A 24,611-nucleotide genomic window follows, 5' to 3' on the forward strand; every position below is an offset into this window, starting at 1 on the left:
ACATCTGTAGTCTATTCCTTAATTAGACTGACTACATCTTAGCTTCAGTCTATGGGGAGACGTACGTGGGGGTAGACGTGTGTGATTTCTACACTAAGTGGGATTTTCGCACAAAGTGGACGAAAATGCACAGTTAGACAAACATTGGACTACATTTGACTTGATTTTACTTCCAGCAAGAAGCTACATCTGCCACAGCCTATTTCTGCATTACTTGTCTATCTATATGGAACACTGTAAATAGGTAATTCTTTTAATCCCCTAAACTTTTGCCTTTAACTCCTTTTATCACAATGTTTAACAAATTGCTTTTCTTGGTCTCTTTTCATGGCATGATTTTTAGGACTGTGTCATCTTTGACCCCTCCACCAACACAAACATTTGTTCATATGGCACCTGCATTACTCCACTCACCTCTAGTTAACACCCATGAACTGCTGTCCTATTTATTATCTCTAACAAGTACAACCTCCAGCTGTCGCCAGAAAATAAAAAGTCACACATCTTACAATCCCCTTGCCTATCTTTATCTCACTCTGCTTCTATTAGCTGGTGATATATCACCTAATCCAGGTCCCCCACACTCCTCACACACACATACATCAGAGCACTACCGCTCTATAGCAAACCTCAAACACATCACCTGTCTCCCTTCTCTTCCAAAGTCCTTTAAATGTGCCCTTTGGAATGCACGCTCTATTTGTAACAAACTTGCCTCCATTCATGATCTCTTTCTCTCAAAAAACCTCAACCTTCTGGCAATAACAGAAACATAGCTCATGCAATCAGACACTGCCTCACATGCAGCACTTTCACATGGTGGCCTCCATCTCACCCACACCTCCAGACCTGAAGGCAGACAAGGAGGTGGGGTTGGGCTACTTCTCTCCCCACAGTGCACGTTTACAGTTCTACGAAATGTCCCATCACTCACGTTCACATCTTTTGAAGTACATGCTATTCGCATTTTTGATCCATTCTCTCTTCGTGTTGCGGTGATCTATCGTCCCCCCGGAGCACACCAACAATTTATTGAGGATTTCTCTGCATGGCTCCCTCACTTCTTATCTTCAGACATCCCCACCATCATCATGGGTGATTTCAACATCCCCATTGATAACCCACCTTCCAAAGCTGCTTCCAAACTACTCTCTCTAACCTCCTCACTTGACCTCTCCTAGTGGATTGAATCATCTACTCATAAGGATGGCCACTGCCTTGATCTTGTTCTCTCTAGACTATGCTCAGTTTCTAATTTTCTTAACACACCATTCCCTCTCTCGGATCATCACCTTACCAGCTACACACTCACCCCCACTGTTCTAACCTCTCTACTGTCTAACTCTACCAAGCCTCTTCATACCCACAGAAATCTGAATCCTATTAATCTTCAACAATTTTCCACCTCTCTCCAACACCTTCTCTCCCCTATCTCTACATTCTCATCCCCTGAGATGGCAGTACCTCATTTTCACCTAACCTTAGCAACGGCCCTTGATCAAGTGGCTCCAGCGACACTACATACAACACCTCAACTTCGATGTCAACCGTGGCACACTAAAGCAACACGCAATCTTCAAAAACTGTCCCGTAAAGCAGAACGTCACTGGCGTAAATTTCGCACCTCTAATGACTTCTTCACATATACTTCTGTCTACCACTCCTATCGAAATGCTCTGGACACGGCAAAACAAACATACTTCCAATCTCTTATCTACGCTCAGGCTTCTAAACCCAAACGCCTTTTCAATACATTTAATCATCTTCTCAATCCTCCCACCCCGAACCCTCCATCTACTATTAGTGCTCAGGATCTTGCTTCCTACTTCAAGGACAAGATTGATAAGATCAGACTAGAAATGGTATCCTCTTCCTCGAAAAGCAATCCGCTCAATTCCTTCCCACTACCCTCTGACACCCTCTCTTCATTTGACCCCACAAATGAAGAGGAAATTTCTACGCTCTTCTTATCTTCCTACTCTACCTCCTGTCCTCTTGATCCTATTCCCTCGCAAATTGGTAGATCCCTGTCTCCTGTGCTCATTTCACCTCTAACTCAAATCTGTAATCTCTCACTCTCTACTAGCATCTTTCCATCACTATACAATCACGCAGTGATTACTCCTATTCTAAAAAAAACAAAACTCCGACCCAAATGCTCTCTCAAATTACCATCCCATCTCTCAGCTCCCTTGCCCCTCCAAGCTTCTAGAGAGACTTGCCTACACTCGCCTCACACGTTTTCTTTCCGCTAACAACCTGTTGGATCCTCTTCAGTCTGGCTTTCGTTCTCAACACTCCACAGATACTGCGTTGACCAAGGTTGTCAATGATCTGATCACTGCTAAAACTGAACGCCATTACTCTCTCCTAATTCTCCTGGATCTCTCGGTTGCATTTGACACCGTTGACCACTCTCTTCTCATACAAGCGCTGCAATCCCTATGTCTTCAAGACACTGTTCTATCCTGGTTCTCATCCTACCTCTCTAATCGCTCTTTCACTGTTAATTTCTCTGGAGCCACCTCTGATCCGCTTCCCCTATCAGTTGGAGTACCACAAGGCTCAGTGCTAGGTCCTCTGCTGTTCTCTATCTATACCGCTTCTCTTGGAAATCTAATAAGTTCCTTTGGCTTTCAGTATCATCTCTATGCGGATGATACCCAAATCTATCTATCCTCTCCTGATCTCTCGACATCTGTGTTGTCACGCGTAACTGACTGTCTTTCTGCCATATTATCTTGGATGTCCTCTCGCCAACTCAAACTTAATCTTTCTAAAACAGAGTTAATAATATTCCCTCCCACCAACAAGAGCATACCTGACATTTCTATCTCTGTTGATAACATGACCATAAATCCCACTCCACAAGCTCGCTGCCTAGGTCTAATCCTTGACTCACACCTATCCTTTGTTCCCCACATTGACTCTATATCTAAATCATACTACATACATCTAAACAACATTTCCAGAATTCGCACATATCTCACGCAAGAAACTGCAAAAACCTTAATCCATGCACTTATAATCTCCCGCATTGACTATTGCAATTCCCTCCTTACTGGTCTTCCCAAAAACAGACTCAAACCCCTACAATCTATTTTGCATGCTGCGGAAAAATTGATTTTCCTTGCAAATCGTTATTTCTCTGTTGACTCACTCTGTATGTCTCTACAATGGCTGCCTGTCTTCTACCGAATCCAATATAAAATACTTTTACTAACCTACAAGGCCATCAACAAAGCTGCACCAACATACATCTCCTCTTTTGTCTCAAAATATCTCCCAACTCGGCAACTCCGTTCTACACAAGATCTGCGTCTCTCATCCACCCTCATTACATCCTCCCATTCCCGGTTACAGGACTTTTTTCGGGCTGCACCCACTCTATGGAATTCTCTCCCTCGCACAATAAGACTCTCCTCTGGTCTACAAACTTTGACGCGTTCTCTGAAAACCTACCTATTCAGACAAGCTTATAATATTCCTCAACCACCCTCTTAACCTCATCGCCTTTAGCCTGTTACCGCCTGTTACATAATTTCACACAAGACAACTACCCCCCTGACCAACATTGTTGTGTGACAGGATCATTTAGCTTATGAGTCACTTTTACCTTTGCAGTCTTGCTGGGCCAAAATGCAAAATGTAGACTTAACCTCATGTGTCAATCTCCCATTGTCCCATAGATTGTAAGCTTGCGAGCAGGGCCTTCTCACCTCTTTGTCTGTTTTACCCAGTTTGTTTATTAGTTTATTATGTTTGTCCCCAATTGTAAAGCGCTACGGAATATGTTGGCGCTATATAAATAAATGATGATGATATGGGGTCACGGGAGATTATGAATCTTCCCAAGGAATCCATTTAACTTTGTTGTGTTTCCTATGCATTTGTGCCGATAGCCATACCATGTTTGGAATTATTACCAAATCTCTGCAATCTTCTAGAAAAATAATTGTACTATTTATAGAACTCTTTACTAGAAGTGTTTTGAACAAAATGGTAATACAACAGATTAGCATACCAGCACACCTCTGTCCATCATGTAACAAGGCAGTTGAGTGGAAAGAATTATCCATACATTCTAGCCTTGCCCAGGTGGCAGAATTCTATGACTATAATATGACCATTTCTATTTTTATTCCTGTTTTATTTGAAGAAAATCGTTTTGCTTTTATAGTGTCTGTATTTTAATTTATCACCATTCCTATTTAGTAAGCATTGCAACTTTTTGTCACATTAACTCCATTTAATAACATTATGTGTTTGTGTTTTTAAAGGATTCAAGCTTGGTTTTTATAATTCTACAATTATGCAAGGAACTGTTTGGTTTACAGTGACTCTGACTAAATTAGGTTTTGATTGTATTTTGGGAAGAGCCGGGGAGTAGCTGAATACATCATAGGTGATTCGTGTATTGAACTAAATCTTGGTGGGGGCAGAACTGGGTGTTTAATAGTGAGTTTGAGATATAATTTTGGGAGATTTTAGACCTTTTTAGACAGGCCAGTTGGTTTTGCTTTCTTTATTCCTTTCATACCCACACGTCACGCATGTCCACGAGGTCAAGTTGTGACACGAAAATAACTTTTTGCATCTTATTCAATCTGAATTGTATCCGATTGTACAGTTTTTGTCATATTTGATTACACACATTGAATTCAGTCGCAATCCAAAGTAGTTGTATAATCCAACAGTAATGTATGTGCCCTATACTATAATTATTCAGCAGCTTCACGATAGCTTACTTATGTTTACATTTTGTAGTGAGGTTTCCTTAGCTCCCTGAACCAGACATAACATGACACTGCTAATTGTTGGTGACTTATATAAAGTTGGGGGAATATCACATTTATTACAAGTACCCAAATAAAATGCAAGAGTATATCGGCAGTGTTTTTCTCACTGTGAAGTGTGGTGCAGCTGAGGCTGTTAAGGACAGAAGAAAGATGAAGCTATGTTCTGGTTATATGCTTGGGCTAAGCACAGCAAGACAGAGAGAGACAGCAGGCACTAAAATCCTTTGCAGGAAGATAAATTAGAGCAAGAAAGCACTCAGTGGAAATCCTGTGAACATCATCAGCAGCATTTTCAGGAGAAAACAGTGGCAGCGGGAACAGCCTGGCGGGTTTTAAAGGTCACATCATCTTTTGCAAATTATAAATCAGTCAAAAGGAATTAGCCATCCAGGATGCTTGTGCTCTTGTCTTTCAACAAGAGTACTTTCATACTGCAGTGCATTAAATTTAAAATATGTATATGTGTGTGTGTGCGTTCATGTATATCAAATTCTATTCACTTATATCCCCATTACATTTTCTATAAAGCCACTGCTAAATTTCCACTTCGCCCATTGTGTGTGTGTGTGTGTGTGTGTGTGTGTGTGTGTGTGTGTGTGTTGCCAGCTCCACCAGTATGTGTACTGGCGGTAACCATTTCTATGCATGGCATTTATCAGTTATATGGAAGGATTAATAAGAGACTATACATCCTAGTTGGTGGGATAGACAACTGAAACACGGATAGGAAACAAGCCAAGAGGAAACTGTGGAGCCCAAGATTCGGCATGCTGCCAACCATTAACTGCACCCTTGCCCACTGCAGTGTTAGTCTCGTTACATTTTAGATATCTAGTTTTTAAATACGTTTCTTTTTTGCACTTTTTTGTACTCCATGTGTTGCGAAGTAGATTTTGAGGTCGAGGAGTTTTTTAAGGGGGGAGTTTTGACACTGGAGGAGTTTTAGGTGCAGCAAGAGGGACTTTGAGGTGTGTGAGTTTTCACTGGATGAGTTTGAGGTGTAGTGTTTAGCACTGAGAGTGCCAGACTTGGCACTGGCGCATTTTGTAGAGTGATGTACTGGAACAGTTTGAACAGTAAGGTATGATGCACTGACTTTCATGGTCCACTGTTTGAGATTTGACTCTTACAGTTTGCATTAAATGTTAAAACGGCTCTAAAGTTTTGCCTGTTCAAGTTTAAATATTAATATTTTATTGTATTTTTAACACTTTTTTTTTTTCAGAATTGCAAACATTACTGTGTTCAGGATTGCAGTTCGCATTAAGAAAAAACGATAAATATATAGCAATTTAAGCTTAACCATAGTCATCATCATCATTAGCTATTTATATAGCGCCACTAATTCCGCAGCGATCCTCAATTTAAAATTAGAACATTTTAAGCAAGGAGATGTGTTAACAATAATTCAAGCAATGCAAAGTGCCCAATTCTAGTTGCTAACTCAGAGAACACATTCAAGACTAATTAGTTTTTTGTCAGGTTAAATTTTATATTTGAAATATGTGTCTGGTGGTCTGATATCTTACCTGTTAACGTCTGATCACTATATTGCTAAGCTTCTCTGTATTATATTATTATTATCCATCTATAGCAGTGAGGTTGTGGACTAGAATAGTTTGAGGTACCAGGTTCAGCAGTGACTGACTTTGAGATGTGAAGATTGGCACTGGAGAATCCTATCCAGCATTTTTTAATAACATATTACTTGCTTCTATGCTTGTGGATCGGTGATGCTACAGTACCTGGGCGACAGATAAGTAGTACCTTTTAATGCAGGCGGTGGTAGATAATGAAAGATGATTAAGCAAAATGTAGGTGGAGAACTGTCAGTCACTGTTCTATTTTTCAAGGTATATCCAACAGTGTTTTACAGTAAGTCAATTCATAAAGCAGCTGATTGACAACCGTCTGCTCCTAATAATTCTTTTTCCTGAAAATCGTAGAATGTTATTCTTGGTATGCATAATATGTCAGTGAATTTGGATACAAGGCTACAGAATCACCCAGAACAAAAGCCACAAATAATTATAAAGAATATACAATATACTAGCATTTAAAGGATAGCTAAATACCTTCTAAAAACCACAAATACCAGGACAGTTTTATTAAAGTCCAGTTGGTTTGATTGAAGGTATGTGCACTGTTCGGTCTTGCTTTGCCCTACCACTTTGCTAACAAGTAAAGAGAGGAATATGGGGAGGCTTACACTGAAATGATTGGCTTACAGACTTCTGGGTAGCATAAAAGGCACTGCACAGATTGGTGGTTAAATATGGTGGGCAACTTTTGACACACTGTGTTTTTTGTGCTAGTTAGACGTTAAAATGTATCCTATTCAAAACACTGTATTTATTTTTATTTGTGTATAGTGTATATGCCTTTGCTTCAAAACATTATATAAGTACATTATTTTAATTGTTTATTAAAATAATAAGTTGTTTGGGGTTTTTTTCAGTGCCATAATGTCATAAAAAGAAGGTCCAATGGAGTTTAGTTTCAGTTTAGTTCACATATCGGCTTTAACACCCCAATGAACTAGTTTAAAGAAGCAAGATAAGAGTACACTTACTCTAGATCTATAGAAAGCAGCTGACCAATAAGACGACTTAATGAGAAGGTGCACTGTAGCCACTAATCCTCTCCTAGAGTTGCTGGCTGGGATTAAGCTACCGAGGCCAACCATAAGAAAAGACCGATAAAGAGAAAGTGCGACTACTGGTGCATCACTTGCTATACAGGTAGAAAAAGATATAAACATTTTATAGAATGAGAACCCATCTTATAAAGATTGTTTTATAGATAACAATTGTTTTTATTGTGAAAACAAGTACAGGTTGCTCCTTTACAAACTTTATAAATATTTTTATAAATCTCAAATTGACCTCGATTATCTAGAATGATCGCTAGAATCTATTAGGTTTGCAAGTAAAAGAGTACTTACGCTGGTATGACTTAAAAGATGACTCCAGGTTTGGGTGGAATTAAATAAATGCTGAATATTACTTACCCATGTTCCAGGTCATGTCTGCATCAGTGAAGTGTGTCTGAAGCAGTATTTAACTTATGTGCAAACAGAATACTAATTCGCACCCCTTGCATTGTAACATGGTTTTGTCCAGGAGACTGAACTAAGAAGTTTCTTAAGTTAAGATCCTTAATGAATCAGGCCCCTAGCTTCTACTGAGGTGGGCTATCATCATCCACCTGACCATGGCAGATGGTAGAGGGCTGATCAGATGGATTGACGGATAATTAACTTATTTAACTCCATTCAACACAGACTTTTCAGTTTTCGGTGGCTTAAGCCTTTAAAGGATACACACTTTTTCCATTAGCATTTATAATTTTTGTATGTGTAGCTACAGATTTAAAAAGAATTGGCTTAATTACTAAAACTCCCCATTTTTCATTCTTGGCTCCTGCTGATTTCCCTCATGTGCATTTATTTAATTGAGTAATCAGAAAGTGATCTTGCACATTTACTAGTCGTTATTTATGGTAAGACTTTAATAACTTCTTTATTTCACTGCTGTCGGACTCCCGTTTTTACCAACTCGAGATTATTTGAGATTATCAAAGATTTGCCTCTTTGTCCTAAAGTAGATGTGAAGAAAATCTCTTAACGTCTGTGATGGGGAGGTCAGGAAAGCAGAGGGTTCCAGACACTACGAGGACTAGAGTCCCATGTGGTGGGAAATGCAATAAATGATGAAATGCAAGCGCGAGAATTTACCTCTAACACTACTTAATAATTATTATTATTATTATTATTTATTTATAAGGCGCCACAAGGTTTACGCAGCGCCGAACACAGTACAAACAATGGACAGTACAGGGAATAACAGTACAGAACAATAAACAAGTAATACCAAGACTTCAGAGACTCCAGGCAAAGTTGAAATTTACATGAGTGCGTTTGAAAGTAAAATGTAATATAGCAAAATGTAATCTTGTTCACTACAGCTGCTTCAAATACAAAATATGAATTAGAAATCCTTGTTGATGAGATTAACTATTTACTGCTTAAAGGTAAATTCATAACACTACATTCCCTCACTCGAGCTTCTACTGAGGAGGGTTTACAAAGTAAATGCCTTTCTATATTCATAATTTCTTCTGCCTGCTCTTGTTCTTCTACTAGTATCATATGAGCAAGCTTAATACAATTAGCAGTTTATATCTTGTTGTTTGTTTCTGAAATACAACATTTGATAACCATGTCCAATGCTTATAGACATGTCGGTATAGAAATGACGATCAGTATACCCTGCATTTACTTAAACCCAAGTGCTGTAAACCATGAAAATAGATCCTAGTTGTTTGAGTCAGCTACTCTTAGTTTCTCAGCTACTTTTTTGATACGGTTAATATTTTACTCAATGTCAGCGGTTTTATCAGGAATGAAAGTACAACATTCTCAACCTATGAATCCGCACACACCTCCCTTGCTAGCTGGCCAAATGTTTAAGACCAATCCTATTTTGAAGAGTTATTTTTTCATCCATGTTGATATATCATTTACACTTTTCAAAACCATATGTACTCATACACTATCCCAAATGCTCCTTAATGCACATGAGTTTTAAATATATATATATATATATATATATATATATATATATATATATATATATATATATAGCAATTGCCCATATATAAAAATTTTAAAAATAGGCTTAAGATACCCTTTCAGAAAGTCGTGAAGGCCGAAGCGCGTCGGGCGATGGCGGACTGTATCTTCCATTTGTAGCTGTGTTGGGACTTTTCCTTTTCCTCATCTGGCCGGGGATCCTGAGAGGACTGTTTCATTTGGGGAATTACAGATAAGCCTATTTTTAAATTTTTTATATACGGGCAATTGCTTGTCTTTTGTGAATGACATTCTTTGGATGATAAAATTATTTCTTTGTTCATACTGTGACATATGGCTGGGAACATATTACACTGTGTGTTGCTATTTTCCTTTTGAGTCATAGCTTTGAGTAAACCGTTTCCCTGAAAGCTTGAAGATGGTGTATCATCATATATATCAGATAAGTTCATTACTTTTATCACTTTGGTACGAGTTCCAGTGGCACTTTTGCATATATTTAAAGCATTTTTAAGAGTTACATTATGTGTTGGCGCTCTCTCTTTTTTCTTGAGATATGTGTATATAATATATATATATATATATATGTGTGTGTGTGTATGTATATATAGATATATATATATATATATATATATATATATATATATATATATATATATATATATATATAACACTGCATTTAGTCAAGCATGTGTAATAAGCAAAGAATGTACACAAATAAAATAGGGGAAGGAGAGGTGGTAAAGTGTCCATATCATAGAAATTATTAACTGTCAGTGAGTTGTTTCCTCTTCTAATTGAGATGAAGGAGGGGTAGTAGTCTTGTGTCATTAAACATATTAATTAGTCTGCTAGTTTACATTACAAGGTTCAAGCCAACTAAAGCTGTACATTAGGGGGCATATTCATCTAGGTTCGGAGATTGCGGTTGTGCTTCGGCTGCGCATTACATAAGGTAATATGGTACCGCAACTTCGTGTTTTTCCCTTCGCAACCCTATGGCGTTGCCAAAATGTTCACAATAATCAACAGCCACCAAAGGGCTGCTAATAGCTCACACTGCTACCGCATTCACACTCACTGTGGAGGAAACTGTTGAAGTGGGTGATGGGGAGTCATAGATAGCCCCCGGGTACCCTCTTCTGCCGATAATACATACAGCAATTCCTGGGTTTTGGGTTTTCTATATTACTTTTTTGTGTCCCTCTGTTGCACTGACGAGACCGTGCCACATTGCCTAAATAACATCTCCCACCGGCCCATCAATCCGCATGGATTACATGGACTGTCACACCAGGACCAGTTCTTAAATTGTGCCCAGCAGACAGGGAGAAAGATGGAAGGGATATGGAAGAGGTTAATTTCTTTGATCTGGAGGTGGGGAAAGATGAGTATTACCCATTGTCTTCCACAGGACTGGCCAGACAATGTGGTAGAGATACAGCAGGGGAGCCACTGTGGAAGGCCAGCTCCTCTCCACTTTTACTTCAACCCCCTGGCCAAACACTCACCAATGTTTAAGGAGAGACTCGGGGGTTTGCCTGGTGAGGGGAAAACACCATGGAATATAAGGATCCACTCCAGGGAGGGTGGAGGTATTCTTTCTGAGGATTGATTCCTGGAAGGTGTGATGCTGACATGTGTTGAGTTTCTGTTATCTACCAGCAGACCTGGTGATCATTGCTGTCCTGTACCTGGGCAAGCAGGCTGCTGCTCCATCTTGAGAACTGTCATCACCTCACTCCATCGGGAGCTACTTGCCAGGTTCTGGGTAAATCGCTGCGCCCACATGAGTGTGGAGACTTATATCCAGAGCCCCACCACGCTGGTGGAGAGTTGACCAAACAGACAGGAACAGCAGGATACCAAGACTCCCTGGACCTTTTGTTGACAGACTTTTTTGCCAGTGGAAAGTGGGTGGGAAACCTTGACTTCTATTGACACTGGTGATCTGCTGACCTATTGTTTAAAGTGTGCAGTTTTATATTCTGTTGTTTTACTGTAAGAAAAGTAAAGATGGTGTTGTATCTTTCCTTCTCCTCCTTGCCTGTGTGAGTTCTGAACCTAAGGAGTGCCAGGTAACCTAGTGAACTTCGTCTCTAATAACCCGGTATCTTCACACACTGCATCACTCTATTGCTCTGCACTTTCTCTTTTGCTTGGCTGCTGTGCAGATCAATAAAGACAGGGGAGAAAAGCAATACAAATAGAGGGTGGTAGAGCAAGAAAAAGGGGTGCAAAGCAACCAGATATCTATCACAACTGTCTCTCACGCACACTTCTGTGTACCCTGTTTACTGTGGTCAGTGGTAAAGGAAGATATTAGCTGTAGTGGATATTCCAGATCCTGGCATGACTATGAGACTTGAAAGGAGACTCCTGGGATTTGACTATTGTCTGTTCTTCTTCCCAATCAAACAACCCAAGTTGTGTCTCGTGTTCTCTCTTGTAGTTCACCCTCCTCCTTACTTTTCCCATCACCTTTACGGGGAGCATGCACGGCAGCCAGCAAGTTGATACAGCATGTTGCATTTGCAGGGACGCTGAATGCACCCCCTAATCACTTGTCCGTCCACCCTTCTAGTCACACACTAGCCCCATCTCCCAATTACCACCCCCATGTATCTTTCCTATCCATAGCAATCGGAAGTTCACATTTACATGTGCAGAGAGTAGCGGTTTAGGCATCGTGGCTATGTGAATATAGACAAGCAGGGAGCTTCTGTGCAACAGTGTACAGTTTGGTTCTATAGTTTACTATAGGTTTTTGTCTATTCCTTTAGTCTGTGTAAGAACTTTCAGAGCATGACCAGATTTTCTATGGCAAGCTAGAGTAAAAGCTTTCTTATAATCAGGTGTTCTTAATGCAGGAGCAGCAATGAAAGGTTGTCTTGGCAACATGAATTCATGGTCAGCCTCCTCTGACCACTGCAACGTGTCTGCCTGGTCATCATGAGTCATGCTCCGAAGAAGCTTTGTCTGTAAAGAGTAATTGAGAATCCACTGTCTGCAGTATCTAGTCCTTCAGTGAAAAGACCTATGCTGCGTCTTGGTTCTTGGTTTAGGTACCTCAATAATTGTCTGTACTCTGTCATCGCTAAGGAGTCTCATCTGTTGTGTAACAGTATGTCCTAGATAATGTACACTTCCTTTATAAAACTGTAATTTTTATCTAGTCACCTTGTAACCCTTTTGAGCAAGTTCAGACAGTAGTTGTATTGTGTCTGCCTGTTATTGCTATGTTGTGTTGGAGGCCAGCAATATGTCATCTACACATTGGGTGGACCCCTGCTTACATTTTATCCTGTATAAATCTCTTTTAAAGTAATTGAGAGAGAGGATGTTTTTCCTTGGGGATGCATGCCCCAGGTATATTGTCTTCCTTTATAAATAAAGGCATATACATTGTGGGAATCGCAATTAATGTGTTTGAAAAAGGTGACAGAGCACAAGTCAATCACAGAACAATACTTTGTCTATGGTGGTGTTGATGTCTGTATGGTAGCTAGGTTTAGTACCACTAGAAAAATTTATATGACTACCTTATTGACAGCTCTTAAGTATTTTACAAATCTGTACATTTCCTAACCAGGTTTTTGAGGCTTGTGATAGGTTTGATTATGTCTATTAAGATTAGCGATTACAAGACAGATATACCCTTCTACCACATTTTCACAGTGGGTAACGGTTTAATTTTAGCGGGCCCTTTTTTTTCACGTACCTGAATTATGGCAGGTTGCGTTGCTTACATTCTTCCCACCTCATTTGGACCACCAGACCAGGTAATGTATCCAAAAGCATGACACACTGGTCTAGTTCATTTATATTATCAGACCGCTAGTCAAGTATGTCAAGAAATACTCCACCCGGTGTGCAATAAACATTACAATCCAATATACATAGCAGGTCTCTATGTTCCTCTGTCAGTGGACCAGTGCTAGTATTTAGTATCAGATTCCTGATGGGATATTAATACAATAACAATTCTCGCTGTATTTAAAACTCTTCTCGGGGTTGAGGCAATTCCAGTCTTGTAAGTTTAAATCATGGAGTTTGTACGACCCTTGTATCAGTCAAAAAGTTATTTGTTTTTCATTTACAATGCAAGTCATAAAAGGTTCATCAATTGTCCGAGCCATGGACAGCATTGTAAACTCTCCCTCAGCATTTTGCAATCACATCTATTACTTTCTGAATTGTAGTTTCAGGGCTTCATGCAAAAGACAATAGCTTCCTCGCTGTTTCTTAAGGAAACTAAAGTAGGGGAGTGTAGGGCTTCACCCTACAATCTGTGGCCGACGGAGGTTTACCTGTGATAGTTAAAAGTAGAAATTACATTGTGACAAAAAATCGCGTAACTATTGGCTGAAAAATCACAGTGGGTTTGTGAATAAAGTTTAATATGCAAAATGTTATCCTTTTTACTGCAGCTGCTTTACGTAAAAATATAAAATGCAAACTCTCGAAATTCATTCTTCTACTAGGGACAATAGATAATTCTGAAAATGAATTGCAATGTCAATTGTCACATATGTTATTATTATTATCCTTTATTTGTAAGGCATCACAAGACTTCCACAGCGCTGTACAGCATACAAACAGTTGACCGTACAGAGTAAAACAGCACAAAACAGTAAACAAGTACTACTTAGACTCCAAAGGCTCCAAGCATAGCTGGTACAGTGAGGTTGGAGCAGAAAAATAGGTATAGAGACAGGAGAGAAGAGGGCCCTGCGCGTAAGAGCTTACATCCTAAAGGGAGGGCAAACAGACAGCAGACACAACAGGGAGTGAGTGGAGGGGAACTAGTGCAAGAGGAGCGAGATAGAGGGGTCAGAGGAAGACTCAGGTGAGAAGGATATATTAACATTTGGTTTGTGACCTTGACAACCATATAGTCACTAGAAAGTTATATGAACAAGGATGAATATAGTTTTTGGAAAATGTTATGTCCAAGAATATATTCTTATATAATTTGTGTTGGGTAATGACTTTCTCCTTGGCTTGGAAATTGAGTGGCTATACTCTTCAGCACCACATGTGGCACAGTGTGGTTTCAGTTGTCCTTGTCTAATACTCTAACCTTAAAATGAACTCTCTGTCTATCAGTGTCACCTCCAAATGTTTTGTATTCATTTTTTTATTTTATTTTTTTTTAAAATCAAGGTATTGTGAGTTTTTATGTGCTTGAGTGGTTTCCTCCCACCCTCGTCCTTACTGGTAGGTTAAATGACTTCTGACAAATTGAACCCTAGAGTGTTTGTGTGGTAGAGAATTTAGATTGCAAGCTCCAATCTGACCAGTGTTGCATAATATGGTTGATGTTATATAAATAAATGATAATAAATAAATAATAGGGACATGTTATAGTCTGACACTAAAAAAACACACAGCAGGGAACACATTACAAGCAGGTAGTCAATAATTTTTCTTGTCCTAGGTCTTGTAAGATAAGGATTACTTGACTAATGTGTAATACTGTTAAAACTAACTTTCAAACTTAAATTTCGTAAAGAATGTCCTCTTAGAATTTTTACCACAAATAAAATAATGCTGAACAATGTTTCCTAAGATGCGGCTTATATAGAGCTATGTGCATTCATCTGCATTTTACATGTATATCTTTTATTTTCTCTAGTGTTACTTGGGAACCATTGGGCGATGGGAAGAAAGTGATGTCTCTGGCTGACAATTACGTCATGCTTTGGGACTTACAAGAAAGCTCTACAAAAGCTGTGGTAAGTCAGTGATATGAAGCTGGTCCTCTTGCTGTATTGTACTAGTAAACATGATCAGGAGTTGGTTGTATTTCTAATGAGTACAATGTTGTAGGTTCCCGTTAATTTTTCCATAGTACAATGTAAAGTTTGTTTGTTGTTTTATTTTTTTACTTTGCTTACACTATAATGCTCACATATTAAAATTATAAAGTCAATAAGCATTTAAAAGGAATATTTAAATTAAATGTAAATACCAGTATATATCCCCCCTCCCCCAATAAAAGCAAAGTATTTTATTTTACATGTACCGACGTTTATTGATCACCAGATATACAACTGAGAGACCAGTAATATAATTGTGATATGGACACATCATTATCAGTTCTGCTGTGTTCTTGGGTGGCCATAGGAATGCAAGGGGTTGTGTACCCATGGATAGTTGTTTATTCCTCTCGGACATAAAACTTTATATATTCTTGGAAGTCGTGTTGTGGGGTTGTAGGAGGAGCCTTTTTGTGCTCCGCCTCCTGTCTCCACATGTGATCTCTCCTTCCTCCCTCTCTTACATTTCACATTTCTGACTTCCTGATGTTTGCAATTATAATTAAGCCACAATTTACTATGTCCTTTAATCACTTCTTTCTCCTACAATTAGTCTTACTGTTTGTTTATTTGTACCTGAATTAACATATGGTTAACACTTTTTATATAGTAAAGATTTTTTATTTTTAATTATATGGTATAACCAGAAAAATCTGGAATAGTGGTATGAATATGTGGTTATTCAATGTATGTTTTACTACGTATTTATTGCATATAAGGCTCTTTGCGTTATCTGATCTTTAATGGTGCCATAAAATCAGCCAACCAATAAAGGTCATTTTTAAAACTGAAAAAATGCTCTTCCCCAATAATGTCAATATATGCAAATTTCCTTTTTTTCTACCCTGTGCAAACATAGGGTCCATAACGGCCCCTGTGGAATTAGTCCCCATCTACTTTTGTGGTATTGCAGGTCTGGATATGCTCATGGTGGAAACAGTAGAAATGTCCTTCTTATTATTACTTTAGGACCATCCATTCATTAAATTATGTGAGTGTTGCAACATTATGACTGTCTTTATTGTGTGTCACTTTTGTGTTTTTGTTGGCTAGCAAAACTAAATTTCACGTTTGAATATAGATGGAACTCATGCACCAAGACCACATTTATCTAGGAGCGCTCAGCTTCTACCCTCAGAAGATGTAGTATCTCCCCTGCCAGCTTCATACTCCAATGTATGCTCTTCACATAAAAACAGGCAGAAAAATAAGTGAGCGACATCACAAAACTGTTATTGAAAGTTAATTGAAAAGAAAGACAACAGTTCTAATCCCTGGCCAGAGTTTGTTTTGCAGGAGCTTTTAGATAGCAGTGGCTAGTCCTGAGCATGCCCCCAACAAAGGATGTATGTCTACTTTTCCTATCTTGTTTCCAGGAGATACCTGAAGCAAGAGGGGATTGACAGCAGGATCGAGTTATGAAATGGGTGTGAGAATTGCATAAAGCCCCTCCCACCTTAGCAAACCACAATGTTTGGTGTTTACAGAGGTGTGTGGGGCTTCATGATGTTATTCACGTCATGTCCTCGCTGACTCTGCAAGGACAAATTTGGGAGTATCCCAATTATTCAGGGAGAGTAGTGACAGCTTCTGCTGTTTGTAGGTTAAATTATGACATTTTAATTGTACCTGGGGTGAGCTAGTGATGACGGAGATTTGTCCTGTATGCACCCACATTAATTTTAGCCTTCTGCCTTTTTATAAATACCGTCATGTTTAAATATGTTTGTGTCCTAGAACAATGTTATTACACCTACCCACTACTATTGTATTGGAAATTCCAGCTTTGTAGAGGGGGGAGAGCATTCTCTAATTAACTTTAGCAGTCCTGAGACATATCCTTAAAACATGACCTGTTATGAATGTTAGGAGAGTTTTTACAGTACATGAGAAAAAAAATAATGTTTGGTGACAATTGCTCATTAATTTTTTAAAGACAAAAGAAAACTTAGCAGAGGTGGAAAACAGATTGCTATAAAATGCTAATTTTATTTCAGTCTGTCTGTGAAATGAGTGAAATGCTTTTCCCCAGAGATGAAGAGGCAGTGAGCTGTTCTACTATATGACAGTCATTGCAATGCCATAACGCTACTGTGCTACCAGTGCTAGCAATTTGTGAGCTGGAAAACCTAAAAAAAGATGTGTGAAAAGTAATTTCATTTTTCGTAATGTTTCTAAACCACCGTTGTTCCTCTGGTAAAGTTCTGCATCAGGTCAGAAACCAGCAGCAGGCTGGTTATGATGTGCAGCTTTCCGGTGGGTAACGAGCACCAAGAGTAGGAATGCTAAATGTTTATTTTGCATTAGGTTTGACACAGCTATACAACAAGAAACAACAGTACATGCTTTATTTCCCACTCTTGTTTTTATTTTTTAAACCACAACATTGCTTTGGAAGACCTGGGGGTAAATGTATCAATGTCCGGATTCTTCAACTGCGGCGAGATCGGCGTCTTCAGCGCTTAAATTTAAAGTGGCGCTGCCTTGTAAAGGGAAGTTTCTACTGGTGTACATGAACCTTTCATGGCCGACTGTATCGTTAACAAGGTCAATCCAGCTACTCACAGTCGGGCCTTCCGGTGCCATCCACTTCCTAGCTATGACCACTTTTGCCAACATAAGTAACTTATTAATGAGCAGTCTAATAAGCCTACGGATGTTTTTGTTCAAGCCCAGACCAAATATACATAGTTTTGGCGTCAAGGCAGATACTCCCACCTCCAATCGTTTAATACAATCCTCCACCTCTCCCCAAAAGCATGAAACCAATGGACACTCCCAGAGCATATGCCAAAAGTTCCCATTCTCACTCCCACACTTAGGACACAGGACCACCTGACCCCTATTTATTTTAGAGAGCTAAAGAGGGGTAAGATACGCTCTGTGCAGCAGAAAAAACTGAACTTGACGGAATTTAACTGATGCAGTGACCTCTTTCGGACTACACAACACCATATCCCATGCCTTATCACTGATTTGCCCGAGATCACCCTCCCACCTGCATCGCAGCTCCGGCAAACCCCCCACACCAGATCCTTCCACCAATAATGAATACAGAAATGAAATTTGCCGCCTCTGGCCCAACCTTGACAGTTGTACCCTCAAAGAATCTGCATTGAAACTCGGGGCAGCTCCCCAAAACTGCGAGGCAAGAGCATGTCTTAACTGCAAATACCTATAATAGTAACCCCTAGGTAACTCATGTAATCCCTGTAGTTGCTCAAATGAATGTAGTATCCCATTCTCATACAATTGTCCAATATGTATTATATTGTAAATTCGCCAAGCTTCAGCTCCCTCCATCCTAACCAATTCTCCAAAGTCCAAATTATCCCAAAGTGGAGTGCATGGGTCAAAGTCCAGTCCACTCCCAATCCGGGAGGAAAATCGCCATACCTTCATGGTCTGTATCAAAAAAGGGGGATCACCCCCAACCTTTCTACCAGCCAAAAGAAACTACACCCGTGTATGTTTAGAACCTGTCCCAGAAACTAGAAAATCATGCAAATCTACACCCATCCGTGACCGGAACCATACCTCAATATGTGTCAACTGAGAGGCAAAATAATAAAGCCGCAGATTCGGCAAAGTCAAACCCCCCGACTCTCGAGAACGATATAAAGTGGTAAGCTTAACTCTTGCTCTTTTGCCTGCCCACACCAAAGAAGCCATGAGACGCTCAATATAACGAAATATACTATGAGGGATATATTTCGGCGACTGCTGCAAAACATACAGAAACTTTGGTTGAATTATCGTTTTGACCAGATTAACTCTACCTGTGACCGTTAATGGCAGCTGCTTCCATACCCCGATCCGGCTCTTAAGATAGTCAATCTGAGGCTGGACATTACGCTGGATATATTGACCCATATCATCAGAAATCCAGATACCAAGATATTTAAATACCGGAGTCCATTTAAGAGGAGTCTGCAGGACCTGACCTATAGGGCAAATACCCTTAATTGGAGTCACACTAGATTTGTCCCAGTTGATTAAAAGCCCCGAGTACCTACCGAACACCAAGACCACGCGGAGTAACATTGGTAATGATTTATTAGGATATGACAGAAAGAGCAGCATATCATCTGCGTAAAGGGCAATCTTGTCCATCCTGCAGCCCATCCTCAACTCAGTAATGTCTGACTGCATCCTAACAACACATTCTAGTGGCTCTATGGCCAAGGCAAATAGGGTGGGAGACATTGGGCAACCCTGTCTTGTACCTCTGCCCATGACAAATAGACGGGACACGAAGCCATTTACACACTCTAGCTGTAGGACAAGAATACAGTAATCGTACCCATTGAACAAAAACCGGCCCAAACCCAAATTTCAATAGCACCGCCCACAGGTACCTCCACTCCACAGAGTCAAAGGCCCTAGCAGCATCTCACGATACCACCACCGCCTCCTCCTCCACAGAGTGGGGCAGCTGCAGATGACAAAAAAGCCTACGCAAATTTATAGCCGTAGATTTTCCCGGCATTAAACCAGTTTGGTCAGGGTGCACAATCTCGCCAATCACCCGACATAAACGTGACGCCAAAATTTTTGCCAATATCTTAATATCCGTTGTCATTAACGATATAGGTCTGTAAGATTCCGGAAACAAGGGATCCTTTCCCGTTTTAGGGATAAGGACTATAAGAGCTTCAGACATAGACGGAGATACACACCCCTAATCTCTAAAACTTGTAAACATGTCTTGCAAGCAAGGCACAAAAAACCCCAAATGCTTCTTATACAACTCTATGGGTATCCCATCTATGCCTGGAGCCCTGCCATTTGGAAATGAGGATATCGCAGCTACAATCTCCTCATCAGTGATTGACAGGTCCAAACTTTCTCTACTGCGCTTAGCTCAGGCAAGGAAACAGCCGCCAGGTACGTTTCTAAACCAGAATCTGAGTACTCAGCTCTAGACGCATAAGCATCTTTAAAATATACATAGAAAACATCACTGATCTCTTCAGTCAAGGTATGCACAACACCCAAAGTATCTGTAATTCCCGCCACTACAGCCGCCGCCCTCTCTGATCTAGCTAAATACGCCAAAAATCTGCCACATTTATCCGCTTCAAAGTATTGAGTATGCTTAGCAAATAGCAACTTACGTCTTGATTTATCTAACAAGTAATCCGACCACTCTATCTGTACCGCCAGCAAGCCATCCTATCAGAAGCCATATGAGAAGAGAGATACACCTCCTCCAACCGCACAACCTCTTTTTCTAATCTATCACCTCTCAACCTAGACTCTCTTTTGAAACAATTAATACTTCTAATTAAGGAAGCTCTTAAAAAAGCCTTGAATGAATCCCAAACGAGAGGCGGAGCCGCTGTATCTACATTAGTAGCAAAGTACCCTTCCCATTGAGATTCTAAAGTATTTCCATCCTGCAATTGTGTCAACCAAAAGGGGTTAAGTCTCCAAAACGCTTGACCTCGAGAAACATTCAGCTTTACTGTTAGTACCAATGGAGAATGATCTGAAATCCCTCTTGGTAAATATGCAGCATCCGAGACAGCCGACAGCAACCCCTTTGATAGAAGTCCTAAATCAATTCGGGAGAAGGCATTACATGAAGTGGAATAAAATGAGAAAAAGACCTCTACCGGATGTCTCAGATGCCACACATCCACCAAACCCATCTCTTCCACCAGATCAGCAAATTTCGATTTCCTGAGATATGTAGTATCCCCCACCTCCCTCCTCCTATCAACATTAGAATCCAACACATTATTGAAATCCCCACAGCAAATCACAGGACTGTCACTGCATTTTTTTTAAGACTTCACCACTATAAGGGGGCGGGACATAAACTTACAGTAAGTTTATACGTTTAGAATCAAAAATACCCCTTACAAAAACAAAAACATATCTACCTAATGGGTCCGACTCCACCATTTCCAAAATAAAGTTTACTTTTTTACGTATAAGAAGAGATTACTCTCTAGAATGACCCGTGTGAGCAGCATGATTTGCCCATCAAACCCACGGTTTCTTAAGGGCCAACACTTTAGCTCCCACTAGATGAGTTTCAGTTAGGCATATAACATCCGCCTCATACTTTTTTAATTGGGATATGACCAAAGACCATTAATTTTATCATTTAGGCCACGAACATTCCAAGTCAGTATTTTAATAGAGCCCCTATTCATCTTCCCAGTCGCCATAACACCAGGGAATACACATGAGACATTTCCCCATAGAAATCAACCCCCTCCAGCCCAGGCAGACACCCAGCCACCAGTCAACCATATTAGTGTACACCAAAATATTCAATCTCAACATCTGAAAGTATTTGCATAGAGAAAAAATATCACACTTGACACTGCATTGAACTCTAACAAACCTACCCCTCCCTACCCTATCCAAACAACACCCCTCCCCGTACATCCACCCCCAAGTATACATTGAAAAAAGGAGAGGGAGTTTGCGACCCTTTAAGCAAGGGAAGTCCCCCAGCCCATAACATTACCCTACTACTCCTCCAGTATCCCACATCCACCCGATCCACTAGCACCAAATATAAGATCCAAAAATCCCCCCCCCCAGAAATATCGCCTTATAATTGACACCTCCGTAAACATTCAGTAACTTCTATATTAATCAAAGTATTTCAGTATGTATAAACATAAATCAAAGTGATATACATCCACTGAGCTTATCTCTTAAACATTATAACTGTCAGAGGCATACGAATTTTAATAGCATCATTTCAGTCCAGGAGGTCAATACGTCACCAGAAGCATCTTCAATCCGGCCGAGGACCTCTAGGAGCTCTCCTATCCAACCAGTGAGTCGTCTCCAAAGGCGATCCAAAGAAGAGGGTAGTTCCATCTGCAACCACCCGCAATCTGGCCGAGAAGAGCATAGAATACAGCAATTGCATCTCGCGAAGACGACGCTTCACCTGTATAAACTGAGCTCTGCTCTTTTGTACATCCACCGAAAAGTCAGGGAATACAGCCACTCTTTGGTTTTGATACAATAAGGGGCCCTTGGTCCGAGCCAGGCGCAGAATAGTATCCAGATCTTTATAGTGTAGCACTTTAGCAATGAATGTGCGCGGCTGTGCACCAGGAGGCGGTCTCTGAGTTGGAATTCGATGCCCCCTTTCCACAAACTGGGCCGTGAACTCCTCTTTGCCGAATGTCTGGATCATCCAATTCTCCAAGAATGTCTCCGGAGCATCACCCTCTGCCTTTTCAGGAAGACCCACCAGCCGGACATTACTGCGTCTGAGGCGGCCCTCCATGTCTGACATTTTTTGTTTAACCGACACCATCTCAGCCTCCAAACCAGCAACCTTCTGAGGCAAAGGAACTGTAGTATCCTCTTGTATGAAGATGCGGGCCTCTGTCTCCGACACACGCTCACGAATCTTCTGAAAATCCTGCCGCATCAATGACAAATCAACCTGCACCTCTCCAATTTTGTCCATTACCTTCTTCTCAGAAGCAGCGATAGCTTTTAGGACTTACTGAAGAGTAGAATCAGCAGGCACCTCTGCATCTTTGGAAGACTGGGGTATCTGCAGTTCAGATGCAGCAGCTCCTCCCGAGGCTGTAGCAGGGTTAGAACGAGCATATTTCTCCAGCCTGCTAGCAGCAGTATTACTTGTAGAGTGTTTACCCATAGTGATACCACTTGTGTAGATATCAGTAGGTGTAATACAGGGTTGTATACATGTTACTCGTACCGCAGGGGAAGATCAAAGAATCCCTCAGGCCCCAGCTGAATTTGTGTCCAAGCTCAGGATCTCGGAACAGAGTATGGCCTCTGCAATATTGAGTCAGGTGAAATACATATACTGCAAACAGACAACCCAGAGCGGGAGACCCCCACACAGGATCCAATGAACCCTTATTTCTTCTCTACTTCACCAAGTATATGTTCCTGAACTTTTTCACAAGCAAGCTCCAGCAATCAGCAGTTCCACGACATCCTCATCCACAGCAGTATGGAGCTGCATACAGGTCTGCTCTCCGCACACATAGACATCCAAGATGGCGCCGCGCTCTGCACTGTGGCGGGAACACCCGTACACATACCCAGCAAGCCTCCAGATGTCCGCTCTTCTCGCCTCCAGTGACCGGCTCAGAGACCGGCAATTATGTGCGCTTCCCGGCACTGAAGTCCCCGACACAACCTCCACCAGGTATGTGAGTCCGCTCCTTCCGACCGCCGCACTCCCAGCCTCTGTACAGCTCCGGACACAACAACAGCCTTTCTGATCCTCCACCACACTATCCACTTGGATCGGGGAATGCAGGGGGACCTACGCCACTGAACCGGGCAGGTCAATTATACAGGGGAGCAATTCAGGATATTAAACCGGGTAGTTAGGCTGGGGAGCTCTGGCACACTCTACCTATTCCATGCTCCGCCAAGCCACGCCCCCTACATTCTAGTTTTAATTAAAAAATACTTCTTTTGTTTCCTCAGTCCACTATATCTATATGGGTAAAAATAACATTTTAGGGGGCAAAGAAGAGGAAGAAGTGGAAAATGGGAATATGGAGGGAATCATTGAGGACGATGATTGGGGGACAAAGTAGTTGAGTAATTTACAGTTACAATGTTTTCAGGACCCTGATTTGCAGGTTTTGTGTTCATCATTGAATCTTCAATTCAATAAAAGTAGTACATTGTTATGAGAAAGCCACAGAGTCCATATAACCTTAAAGATGCTGAAGACTCTTGCAAAATGCAAGTGATGTACTCCATGGGATAAATAAACCATACGCTATTGATTACTGCTTGTAGGGATGTGAATGGAAGTTTTCTCCACATAGCTGCAATATGATCAGCTGCATTTAATGTATACCTGATAAGCTCATTTTGTACTTTCTTCGCTACAGAGATCAGTCTTGAAAGCAGTCATAAGAAAGGCTATTAGGAGCAAGGATCCCAGTGACCTTTTGCATAAGCTGCCTCACTGAGTTCCTGTACACGTCCACCATATATGTAGTGGTGTACCCATTTGAGGACATTATCCACAACATATGCAAGATTTGAGGGAAAATCATTTGAATCCTAGAAAGAACTAGATTCCAGTCAGTGGAAATAGATTTTATATGGGTTCTCCTTGATCCGAACACAGATGGGGTTCTTTGCCATATTCTCTCTAATTGCGGTCCAATGTACTATATTCAGTGTCTATCGAAATGTCCAATTCCCACATCAGTTCTTGAAATTATTTAACCTCTATGTTAGCTGTCAGAAAGAAGTCATGTATTGTAGATATCAAGCCTTTAGAGACTGCCTGAAGACAACAAAAGTGACTGTAGGGTGGTTTTCTGTCGATATGAATCTGTCAGTGGCGTAGATTGGTAAAAGTGTCTTAACTGAAGGTATTGATAAAAGCATTGTCTTGGTAGGTTTTTT

General features: G+C 40.6%; 1 protein-coding gene across 3 annotated transcripts in view; it reads left to right on the plus strand.

The window, feature by feature from the left end:
* EIPR1 (EARP complex and GARP complex interacting protein 1) overlaps positions 1–24,611 on the plus strand; it is a 181,404-nt gene that overhangs the window by 119,434 nt on the left and 37,359 nt on the right. For all 3 annotated transcript variants that reach the window (XM_075201500.1, XM_075201502.1, XM_075201501.1), the window contains one exon: positions 15,032–15,131. In XM_075201500.1, the coding sequence (XP_075057601.1) occupies positions 15,032–15,131 (100 nt within the window). The remainder of the gene's footprint in view (positions 1–15,031; positions 15,132–24,611) is intronic.

The sequence above is a fragment of the Mixophyes fleayi genome, chromosome 3 (assembly GCF_038048845.1).
Source record: "Mixophyes fleayi isolate aMixFle1 chromosome 3, aMixFle1.hap1, whole genome shotgun sequence".
NCBI lineage: Eukaryota > Metazoa > Chordata > Amphibia > Anura > Limnodynastidae > Mixophyes > Mixophyes fleayi.